Consider the following 13238-nt stretch of genomic DNA (forward strand, 5'->3'; position numbering starts at 1 on the left):
AAGTGCAAGTTAAAACTCTCCTATGCAAGGCGAAAACCGTTTATCAACAACACCCAGAAACGCCGTCGGCTTCGCTGGGCCTGAGCTCATCTAAGATGGACTGATACAAAGTGGAAAAGTGTTCTGTGGTCTGACGAGTCCACATTTCAAATTGTTTTTGGAAACTGTGGACGTCGTGTCCTCCGGACCAAAGAGGAAAAGACCCATCCGGATTGTTCTAGGCGCAAAGTGTAAAAGCCAGCATCTGTGATGGTATGGGGGTGTATTAGTGCCCAAGACATGGGTAACTTACACATCTGTGAAGGCGCCATTAATGCTGAAAGGTACATATAGGTTTTGGAGCAACATATGTTGCCATCCAAGCAACGTTACCATGGACGCCCCTGCTTATTTCAGCAAGACAATGCCAAGCCACGTGTTACAACAGCGTGGCTTCATAGTAAAAGAGTGTGGATACTAGATAGGTCTGGACTACGGGTGGGCCATTCTCCCATTGAAAATGTGTGGTGCATTATGAAGCCGAAAATACCACAACGGAGACCCCCGGACTGTTGAACAACTTAAGCTGTACATCAAGCAAGAATGGGAAAGAATTCCACCTGAGAATCTTCAAAAATGTGTCTCCTCAGTTCCCAAACGTTTACTGAGTGTTGTTAAAAGGAAAGGCCATGTAACACAGTGGTAAAAATGCCCCTGTGACAACTTTTTTGCAATGTGTTGCTGCCATTAAATTGTAAGATAATGATTATTTGCAAAAAAAGTTGGAACGTTAAATATCTTGTCTTTGCAGTCTATTCAATTGAACATAAGTTGAAAAGGATTTGCAAATCCTTGTATTCTTTTTCTTATTTACCATTTACACAACGTGCCAACATCACTGGTTTTGGATTTTGTATATTAACAATATTATATAAAATATGTTGATATTTATTTTAAATTAATAATGCTTTTTTCTAAAATAATTAGAGTTCAATCATTTTTTTAATTCATAAATGCAAATATATATAATGTTCCAAAATATGCTACAGTTTAATTTAAAATAAATACATATTGATTATTGTTATATAAATATAACATTTCATAATGACCATTTTTGTTTATTTTTTTAATTATATATGCATCTTTTGCTGTGGCAGTGGCAAAGCTCCGGGGTTTGACGAGATTCATCCAGAAATGCTGAAGGCTCTGGGTGTTGAGGGGCTGTCTTGGTTGATACGGTTTTTCAACACTGCGTGGAAGTCTGGGACAGTGTGTGGCAGACTGGGGTGGTGGTTCCCCAAAGGGTCTGTGCTAATTACAGGGGTATCACACTACTCAGCCTCCCTGGGAAAGTCTACGCCAAGGTACTGGAAAGGAGGGTCCGCCCGATAGTCGAACCTCAGATTCAAGAGGAGCAAAGTGGATTCCGTCCTGGTCGGGGAACAACTGATCAGCTCTTTACTCTTGCGGGAATCCTGGAGAAGGCCTGGGAGTATGCCTATCCAGTCTACATGTGCTTTGTGGATTTGAAGAAGGCCTATGACCGGGTGCCCCGGGAGATCTTGTAGGAGGTGCTGAGGGAGTACGGGGTAAGGGGGACCCTGCTGAGGGCCATCCAGTCTCTGTACAACCAAAGTGAGAGTTGTGTCCGGGTGCTTGGATGTAAGTCGGATCCGATTCCAGTGGGGGTTGGTCTCCGCCAGGGCTGCGCTCTGTCACCTATCCTGTTTTGGATTTTCATGGACAGGATTTCGAGGCAGTCGTGACCATGGTGGAGAGGGTATACGTCTCGGGGGGCTGAAGACTGCGTCACTGCTGTTTGCAGATGACGTGGTCCTGATGGCAACATCGGTTCGTGACCTTCAGCTCTCACTGGATCGGTTCACAGCCGAGTGTTCAGGGGCTGCAATGAAGATCAGCATCTCCAAATCTGAGGCCATGGTTCTCAGCAGGAAACCGATGATTTGTACAGTCCAGGTAGAGAGCGAGACTCTGTCCCAGGCAGGGATGATGTTTGATAAGAAATTATCGAGTTCGAACCGATTCCTTATCGATTCTCTTATCGAATCCAGATAGGTTGTTGTATATGGGAAAAAAACACAATATTTGGTTCAACAAAAGCTCACTTTTATTTTATAAGAATAAAATAAAATAAATAAATAAATATTGACTGTTACCCCCCTAAAAAAATAAAATAAATAAATATTGACTCTTGTTACCCAAAGTATATTAAGTGGGATTTTTCAGAAAAACAAATATATACAGTAACACAAAAACAACCTGTCTCTGTGATCACTATAGGTGTATTAATAATAATATAGTGTTGAGTAAAATCAGTCCATTGGGCACAAAACTGAAAATAATACAGCTCTCCAAAAAGTGCACTTCTGCTGCTATTGGAACATACTAACTACACACACAGGCAGACAGCTAACAAACAATCCAAGACGTCTAATAAAGTTCCAAAGCAGATTAATCCATTTAGGCTCTTTATTGTTGTTGATCTTGCTTTGTCTTTTCCTATCTTTACTTTTGTCTTGCACTGGACTGTTATTTTATTTTTTTAAAAACTGAAATACACAGCTATGTGATTCAATTAACATACTGAAATGTAATACCCAATATGTAAATATTAGCTTCACACAAATATACAGTACTATCATCAAACAAATACTTCTGAGTGTTGAAACTATTTCGATGGTGGAAATACACGACTGGCAGCCATGTTAAGTCCTCAAAACATCCATTGAAACAGTGCACAAAAACCAAATTTAACCACTTTCCACCTTAATATTGAGTTACATAAACAAGTTAAACAGTTTACTTACAGACTTATCTTTTCCAAGGCTTGTAGGAGCTAACACAACTTGTCTACTTCTCAATTGTCTCATGAGCTGTACTAACATCGCCAACCCGGAAGTGCCCAAACTATTGACGCGTAGTATTTTCATATCGCCACAAGGTGTCAGTGAGAGTCTACAATCAAATGGGGCATAACATTGCCCATTTGGGATTCGTTCCCAGGTATTCGAATAAAGAACCAACTCTTTTTCTTTACTATAGTGGCCTCGATAACGGGTACCGGTTCTCAAAAAGGGACTCGAGTCGATGGAATCGGTTCTTTTCTTATCGAACAACCGGGAGAATCGGTTTCGAACATCATCCCTAGTCCCAGGTGCTCTGGAGAGGGAAGTCTGGGGGTCTCTGCTGGAGCTGTTGTCCCCGCGACCCGATTCAGGATAAGCGGTCGAAGATGGATGGATGGATGTATACTTTGCTGACATTTGGCGCCACCTGTTGGTTTGCCCATCTAGACCCCGGATATAAGACGCCTTGCTTCTTTTAGACTTGTTTTCTTTTAGAGCGGCGTGAGTCCAGTAAGGAAAGACAACGTGTACTTTGTGTCCTCCGGCAGATTCTTCATCACCTCCATGTTTCTGCGACATCATCCAAGCCTCCTCTGACCACGCCCGCCAGCTCGCCCTCCGACCGCCCGACGTTGCGCCTGCAAGGCGGGGGAGCCCCCCCCCCCCCCCACCCCCAAGCTGACTTTCATGGCCGCGGCACTCTAAGGCTGCCATGGCAGCTGCTGCCGCCGATGCCTCACAACGTATTACCGCACTGACGCCGGAGGAAGAGGGACGACGGACCGCCGCCGCCAAGTTGTTCGGGAGCGCCAGGAGAGAGAGGGACGACGAGGAAGACGAGGGGGCGAGAGGGAAGGAGTGTTTGGTGTGCGGGGCTCTGTTCGCCTCTCAGGAGAAGCTCCGCCTCCACGCCGCGACGCACGGGGGAGAGAAACCTTTTCACTGCTCGCAGCCCCACTGTGCGAAGGCCTTCAGCTCCAAATACAAACTCTTCAGGTACTCCGACTGTCACACTTCTTTTTGTACATAACGACATGTTTTACTTTGATAAGGCTTCGGAGTACATGAGAAAGTGCAAAGCAAAACTGGGCCCTCTTTGACCAAATGATCATTTATCAGTGCCTACAGCAGGGGTGCTCATTACGTCGATCGCGAGCTACCGGTCGATCGGTGTGTCAGTCGATCGCCAGCCAGGCATTAAAAAAATAGTCCTAAAAATGAGCGATCATAAATCTTCACTATGACGTCACTTTCGTCACTTGATTGACATTCACGGCACCCGAGGGTCCTCTGAGATGACGCTGGCTGCTGCCAGCTCATTAAAATGACCGACAGGAAGGCGAGAAACACTTTTTATTTCAACAGACTCTGGTTGCCGTACCTGTCGTCAAAACTCCAAAGACCGACTGCACAGTTGCGCAATAAAAAGCGCTGCTTCATCCTGCCTGCGCTAACAAAATAAGAGTCTCAGAAAGCTGGCGCGCACAAGCTAGCAAGCTACAGAGTTTGCCGCCAATGTGTTTCTTGTAAAGTGTATACAAAGGAGTACGGAAGCTGGACAAATAAGATGCCAAAAACCAACCACTTTCATGTGGTATTGGACAGAAAGGAGGACTTTTTTTCTCCTCCATTCGAAAATGCGGACGTTATCAGCACCACTGTCTGATTCCTATCAATGCAAGTCATCAGAATCAGGTAATACACCAACTTATATTCTTGTCTTCATGAAAGAAAGGAATCTATATGTGTTAAACATGCTTGTATTATCATTAAACACCTTTAACTTATTAACAATATTAACTATATGTGTTAAACATGCTTGTATTATCTTTAAACACCTTTAACTTGTCAACAATATTAACTATATGTGTTAAACATGCTTGTATTATCTTTAAACACCTTTAACTTATCAACAATATTAACTATATGTGTTAAACATGCTTGTATTATCATTAAAAACCTTTAACTTGTTAACAATATTAACTATATGTGTTAAACATGCTTGTATTATCATTAAAAACCTTTAACTTGTTAACAATATTAACTATATGTGTTAAACATGCTTGTATTATCTTTAAACACCTTTAACTTGTTAACAATATTAACTATATGTGTTAAACATGCTTGTATTATCTTTAAACACCTTTAACTTATCAACAATATTAACTATATGTGTTAAACATGCTTGTATTATCATTAAAAACCTTTAACATGTTAACAATATTAACTATATGTGTTAAACATGCTTGTATTATCTTTAAACACCTTTAACTTATCAACAATATTAACTATATGTGTTAAACATGCTTGTATTATCATTAAAAACCTTTAACATGTTAACAATATTAACTATATGTGTTAAACATGCTTGTATTATCATTAAAAACCTTTAACTTGTTAACAATATTAACTATATGTGTTAAACATGCTTGTATTATCATTAAAAACCTTTAACTTGTTAACAATATTAACTATATGTGTCAAACATGCTTGTATTATCTTTAAACACCTTTAACTTATCAACAATATTAACTATATGTGTTAAACATGCTTGTATTATCATTAAACATCTTTAACTTATTAACAATATTAACTATATGTGTTAAACATGCTTGTATTATCTTTAAACACCTTTAACTTGTCAACAATATTAACTATATGTGTTAAACATGCTTGTATTATCTTTAAACACCTTTAACTTATCAACAATATTAACTATATGTGTTAAACATGCTTGTATTATCATTAAAAACCTTGAACTTGTTAACAATATTAACTATATGTGTTAAACATGCTTGTATTATCTTTAAACACATTTAACTTATCAACAATATTAACTATATGTGTTAAACATGCTTGTATTATCATTAAAAACCTTTAACTTGTTAACAATATTAACTATATGTGTTAAACATGCTTGTATTATCTTTAAACACCTTTAACTTGTTAACAATATTAACTATATGTGTTAAACATGCTTGTATTATCTTTAAACACCTTTAACTTATCAACAAGATTAACTATATGTGTTAAACATGCTTGTATTATCATTAAAAACCTTTAACTTGTTAACAATATTAACTATATGTGTTAAACATGCTTGTATTATCATTAAAAACCTTTAACTTGTTAACAATATTAACTATATGTGTCAAACATGCTTGTATTATCTTTAAACACCTTTAACTTATCAACAATATTAACTATATGTGTTAAACATGCTTGTATTATCATTAAAAACCTTTAACTTGTTAACAATATTAACTATATGTGTTAAACATGCTTGTATTATCTTTAAACACCTTTAACTTATCAACAATATTAACTATATGTGTTAAACATGCTTGTATTATCTTTAACCACATTTAACTTATCAACAATATTAACTATATGTGTTAAACATGCTTGCATTATCATTAAAAACCTTTAACTTGTTAACAATATTAACTATATGTGTCAAACATGCTTGTATTATCTTTAAACACCTTTAACTTATCAACAATATTAACTCTATGTGTTAAACATGCTTGTATTATCATTAAAAACCTTTAACTTGTTAACAATATTAACTATATGTGTTAAACATGCTTGTATTATCTTTAAACACCTTTAACTTGTTAACAATATTAACTATATGTGTTAAACATGCTTGTATTATCATTAAAAACCTTTAACTTGTTAACAATATTAACTATATGTGTTAAACATGCTTGTATTATCTTTAAACACCTTTAACTTATCAACAATATTAACTATATGTGTTAAACATGCTTGTATTATCTTTAACCACCTTTAAGTTGTTAACAATGTTAACTATATGTGTGAAACATGCTTGTATTATCATTAAAAACCTTTAACTTGTTAATAATATTAACTATATGTGTTAAACATGCTTGTATTATCATTAAACACCTTTAACTTGTTAACAACATTAACTATATGTATTAAACATTCTTGTATTATCATAAAACACCTTTAATTTATTAACAATATTAACTATATGTGTTAAACATGCTTGCATTATCATTAAACACCTTTAACTTGTTAACAAAAACATATATTTCATAAATAAGTAAATATAAATGATATATATATGAATGAGGTAGATCCCCACGACTTGATCAATTGAAAAGGAGCTCGCCTGCAGAAAAAGTGTGAGCACCCCTGGCCTACAGGAATTCGCAATGTTGCCAATTTAAACAAATTCAGACACAATCCCCGCAAATTATGCACAGCATTGCGATTGTGGCCGAAGCCCACATCTTCCCCGCATATTTCGGCCAATCAGTGTCATTTTTGCTCAAACGTGCGCGTCAACTGTCAAATCAGAACTTATGTTCCTTGTGTAGGTGAAGCAGGAACAACAACTTGTAACAATATGTGAACTTTTTGTTCATCAAAATACACAATTGTCGTACTCCCGCATTGCTCAGACCTACTTCCGGTTCCTGTCTATGGCGCTAAGCATTCTGGGTAATGTAGTACATAAACATTTATTTCCTAGTGTACATGTAATTATACATTTATTCAACATGTATTTATCCATATTATACGTTAATTTACACACCTAATTGTTTCCAAATGGTGTTAGTAACACGGCAGTAAAGCGGCTGATCAAACAAAACAGAAGTCTTCGCCATGGACCCACTAGCTGCGGAAGCTAGCTCTCCAATCAGCTAAACAGACTCAACAAGTCCACGGTGACGTTTTGGTGAATTTACGAAACTGAAACAATCAAAAATAGAATGCCATGGTAAGTTAATAATACTAACACAGACACTTGTAAACTTGTTCGCTTATTGGCTAATGCTAACGGCACTATCTTCATTACATAGCGATAGCACGTACAAATATGCATGAAAATACTCCTACAGACATCACACATGGTACGGTTTAGCGAGTATGAATAGTTTTAGTTATATTGTAAAACGAGCAAACGTTGCTTGGAGTGATACATGAAGAATCCATACGAGTAGAAACGCTACGGATGACTCGAAGACGGAGCGGCACTTGTGCTTCCGGGTGAAATCAATAAACAGAAGGAAATACGGATTGTTTTAGTTATATTGGGGTCGGCGCGGCAGGGTTCCTGGTTCGATCCACGGCTTCCGCCATCCTAAGTCACGTCCTTGGCAAGACACTTCACTCTGGAGTGATTGAATGAAGAATCCATACGAGCAGAAACGCTATGGACGGCTAGAAGACGGAACGTCCGGTTGAAAGCTCAGTCCAAACAGAAGGGCACCGCAGCACCTGCAGTGAGTAAACTCGTCCACAAGGTGGCGCCATGACATTGTTTTTTTTTCTTGAACTATTTGCCTTATGGCCGTCAGCGCGGAAAAATCTATAAATTAGCCGCACCGTTTTATAAGCCGCAGGGTTTTTAGTGTAGGGAAAAAGTTGCGGCTTATAGTTTGGAATTTGCAGTATATTGTGTACCGTATTTTTCGGATTATAAGTCGCAGTTTTTCTCATAGTTTGGGGGGTGCGACTTATACTAAGGAACGACTTATAAGTGAAATTATTAACACTTTACCGTAAAATTTTAAATATTATTTAGCTCATTCACGTAAAAGACTAGACCAGGGGTGTCCAAACTTTTTCCACTGAGGACCGCACACGGAAAAATTTAAGCATGCGGGGGCCATTTTGATATTTTTCATTTTCAAACCTTAACAAAATATATGGATTTTTTTTTTTAACCTTTAGGGCTCCCGGGGACCATAAAGGGTCTCAGTCATTAAAATGTAAAAAATAAGTCAAATTATTATTTTTTATTTATTTAACGCTTACAGTAAATCTCTATATCAACTTCAGGTTGATATAAAGTAAAAAAAAAAAAAAAAAAGTTTTATGCCTTTTCTGTCAGAGACAACTTAGTTTTTTATAGTAAAACTGAAATATGCAGTATTTAGTCATTAGAGCCCTAAAAGATCAATAATGCAGGACACCATTGATTTTAATTTTTTAATATTTTTGAGTAATCACAGTGAAATGTTAAATAGAATCCTACTAAATATATTATGGATCCAAAAGGTCCCCCACTCATAAAGTGATACATTTTTATTAGTTTTTTTTTACTTTTAACACTTAAATTACGAGATCAACTTCAGATATATCTGTCGATTTTACGTTTGAACTATTATTTTGTTTGTACTATGCTCTTTTGTCAAATAAAACTTTGATGTTTTTTTATGGCAACCACACAATATATGCAATATTTTTTTCCACATAAAACATTTTAAAGTGACATTTTTTAAGTAATAATTCATTGTAACAGAGATTTTTTTTTTTTTTTTGAGCAAAAAAAATAAAAATAAACAAAGACAAAAGAAAGGAAAAAAACAGCCTGCATGGCAGCTTTGTGTCAACATTGCAACTTTTTCTCGTTAGATTTCACCTCATTCCACTTTTTTTAAATGTTTTTTTTAAAATTTTTGCAATACTATCAATTTTGCAATTTTTGCAGAATGTGTGGGGGGCCGGTAAACGATTAGCTGCGAGCCGCAAATGGCCCCCGGGCCGCACTTTGGACACTTCTGGACTAGACGTATAAGATTTCATGGGATTCAGCGATTAGGAGTGACAGATTGTTTGGTAAACGTATAGCATGTTCTATATGTTATAGTTATTTGAATGACTCTTACCATAATATGTTACGTTAACATACCAGTTGGTTATTTATGCCTCATATAACGTACACTTATTCAGCCTGTTGTTCACTATTCTTTATTTATTTGAAATTGCCTTTCAAATGTCTATTCTTGGTGTTGGATTTCATCAAATAAATTTCCCCCAAAAATGCGACTTATACTCCAGTGCGACTTATATATGTTTTTTCCTTCTCTATTATGCATTTTCGGCCGGTGCGACTTATACTCCGGTGCGACTTATATATGTTTTTTTCCTTCTTTATTATGCATTTTCGGCCGGTGCGACTTATACTCCGGTGCGACTTATATATGTTTTTCCCTTCTTTATTATGCATTTTCGGCAGGTGCGACTTATACTCCGGTTCGACCTATATATGTTTTTTCCTTCTTTATTATGCATTTTCGGCAGGTGCGACTTATATATGTTTTTTCTTTCTTTTTTATGCATTTTCGGCCGGTGCGACTTATACTCCGGTGCGACTTATATATGTTTTTTCCTTCTTTATTGTGCGACTTATACTCCAGTGTGACTTATATATGTTTTTTTCCTTCTTTATTATGCATTTTCGGCCGGTGCGACTTATACTCCGGTGCGACTTATATACGTTTTTTTCCTTCTTTATTATGCATTTTCGGCAGGTGCGACTTATATATGTTTTTTCCTTCTTTATTATGCATTTTCGGCCGGTGCGACTTATACTCCGGTTCGACTTATATATGTTTTTTCCTTCTTTATTATGCATTTTCGGCAGGTGCGACTTAGATATGTTTTTTCCTTCTTTATTATGCATTTTCGGCCGGTGCGACTTATACTCCGGTGCGACTTATATATGTTTTTTCCTTCTTTATTATGCATTTTCGGCAGGTGCGACTTATACTCCGGTGCGACTTATATATGTTTTTTCCTTCTTTATTATGCATTTTCGGCAGGTGCGACTTATACTCCGGTGCGACTTATATATGTTTTTTCCTTCTTTATTATGCGTTTTCGGCAGGTGCGACTTATACTCCGGTTCGACTTATATATGTTTTTTCCTTCTTTATTATGCATTTTCGGCAGGTGCGACTTGTATATGTTTTTTCCTTCTTTATTATGCATTTTCGGCCGGTGCGACTTATACTCCGGTGCGACTTATATATGTTTTTTCCTTCTTTATTATGCATTTTCGGCAGGTGCGACTTATATATGTTTTTTCTTTCTTTTTTATGCATTTTCGGCCGGTGCGACTTATACTCCTGTGCGACTTATATATGTTTTTCCCTTCTTTATTATGCATTTTCGGCCGGTGCGACTTATACTCCGGTGTGACTTATATATGTTTTTTCCTTCTTTATCATGCATTTTCGGCAGGTGCGACTTATACTCCTGTGCGACTTATATATGTTTTTCCCTTCTTTGTTATGCATTTTCGGCCGGTGCGGCTTATACTCCGGTGCGACTTATATATGTTTTTTCGTTCTTTATTATGCATTTTCGGCAGGTGCGACTTATATATGTTTTTCCCTTCTTTATTATGCATTTTCGGCCGGTGCGACTTATACTCCGGTGCGACTTATATATGTTTTTCCCTTCTTTATTATGCATTTTCGGCCGGTGCGACTTATACTCCGGTGCGACTTATATATGTTATTTCCTTCTTTATTATGCATTTTCGGCAGGTGCGACTTATACTCCTGTGCGACTTATACTCCTGTGCGGCTTATATATGTTTTTCCCTTCTTTATTATGCATTTTCAGCCGGTGCGACTTATACTCCGGTGCGACTTATATATGTTTTTTTTTTTTCTTCATTATGCATTTCCGGCAGGTGCGACTTATACTCCGGTGCGACTTATATATGTTTTTCCCTTCTTTATTATGCATTTTCGGGAGGTGCGACTTATACTCCGGTGCGACTTATACTCCGAAAAATCCGGTATATAGTTCAAGTAACTGCTGTAAAAATATTTGTCATGTTGATTCTCTTCACTAAAAGACATGTGGTCGCCCCCCTGCAGGCATATGGCCACGCATTCTCCGCAGAAGACCCACCAGTGCTCGTTTTGCGAGAAGATGTTCCACCGCAAAGACCACCTGAAGAACCACCTGCAGACCCACGACCCCAACAAGGAGGCCTTCAAGTGCGAGGAGTGCGGCAAGCACTACAACACCAAGCTCGGCTACAAGCGCCACGTGGCCATGCACTCGGCCACGGCGGGCGACCTCACCTGCAAGGTGTGCATGCAGCGGTACGAGAGCACGCCCGTCCTGCTGGAGCACCTCAAGAGCCACTCGGGGAAGTCGTCGGGCGGCACCAAGGAGAAGAAGCACCCGTGCGACCACTGCGACCGCCGCTTCTACACGCGGAAGGACGTGCGGCGCCACATGGTGGTGCACACCGGCCGCAAGGACTTCCTCTGCCAGTACTGCGCCCAGCGCTTCGGCAGGAAGGACCACCTGACGCGCCACGTGAAGAAGAGCCACTCGCAGGAGCTGCTGAAGATCAAGACGGAGCCGCCGGACATGCTGGGCCTCCTCACCTCGGGGTCGCCTCCTTGCTCGGTGAAGGAGGAGCTCAGCCCCATGATGTGCAGCATGGCCCCCAACAAGGACCCCATGATGGGCAAGCCCTTCCCGAGCGGGGCCCCCTTCCCCATGGGCGTGTACAACCCCCACCACCTGCAGGCCATGTCCAACTCCGGGGTGGCCCACCCTCACCCTCACCCTCACCCTCACCCGCCGCTCATATCCGCGCCCCTCTCGGCGGCCATGAGCTGCCACATGGAACCCACTGGATCCCTGCACCCGCACTCCCACCACCACCACCACCATCACCACCACCACCACCACCACCATTCCCCGCCCCACCAGCAGCAGCAGCACCACCCCCAGCAGGCGCCCAAGTACCAGCTGGGATCTACCTCATACCTGCTGGACAAACCCTTGAAGGTGGAGATGGAGAGCTTCCTCATGGACCTGCAGAGCGGCCTGCCGGGCCCGGGGCCCTCGGCGGAGCCCCACGCTGCTGTTTCCCCGCCTAAGGACGGACTGGAGCCCCCTGCTGGCCTGACGGAAGAACTGTGCGGCGATCCCCTGCTGTCCAAGAGCCCCGCGGTGATCGCCGAGTCTCTGTGTGCTGCTAACGTTGACTTCTCCAGCCTGCTGGGCTTCCTCCCGCTCAACCTGCCCCCCTACAGCGCCCCCATGAGCGCCGGAGGGCTGGTGATGGGCTACACCTCGTCGGCGACTCCCTCCTCCTCGTCGTCGTCTTCCTCGACTCTGCACGCCGCCGAGCCGGCGCCTCTTACCTCTTTGCAACCGCAACCTCAGGAGCAGCAGAGCTCCGGCGGGGGCCTGGGTCTCGGACCCCTGCACCCCCTCCCACCAGTGTTCAGCTCCAGCCTCAGCAGCACAACGCTGCCACGCTTCCACCAGGCCTTCCAGTGAGCGCTTTTGCCCCGCGCACGGAAGCTTGTCATTCTTCCTCAAAAGGAAGCTCAAGGCCCGTTTAAGCAAAACGACAAAGAAAATCGCTTTTATTTGGGATTTCCCTCCTTTTCCCCTCCCCCCCCGTAGTTATAACCGCATATTAACCCCCTTTTTCGCCATTTATACCCCCTATTTAGTAGTGTATAGCGGGCAGAACCAGTAGGCCAGAAGGCGTGGTTCTGCGTTACTCTCTAAAGCAATATTAGAAGAAAAATATATCAAAGATAAAGTTTAGTGAAGATGATCTGTATTGTTGTGACCTGGATACAA

The 13238-nt window shown here is 40.4% G+C and overlaps 1 protein-coding gene across 1 annotated transcript in view; it reads left to right on the forward strand.

Annotated features, from left to right (window-relative positions):
* Positions 1-12948, forward strand: part of plagl2 (pleiomorphic adenoma gene-like 2) — a 107698-nt gene extending 94750 nt beyond the window's left edge. Inside the window, exons 3-4 of the mRNA XM_062052589.1 lie at positions 3395-3842; positions 11498-12948. Of these exons, the coding sequence (XP_061908573.1) occupies positions 3559-3842; positions 11498-12926 (1713 nt within the window). The 5' untranslated portion in view covers positions 3395-3558 and the 3' untranslated portion in view covers positions 12927-12948. The remainder of the gene's footprint in view (positions 1-3394; positions 3843-11497) is intronic.
* Positions 12949-13238: the final 290 nt, after the last annotated feature.

This window comes from Entelurus aequoreus, linkage group LG07 (genome assembly GCF_033978785.1).
Source record: "Entelurus aequoreus isolate RoL-2023_Sb linkage group LG07, RoL_Eaeq_v1.1, whole genome shotgun sequence".
Classification (NCBI taxonomy): Eukaryota; Metazoa; Chordata; class Actinopteri; order Syngnathiformes; family Syngnathidae; genus Entelurus; species Entelurus aequoreus.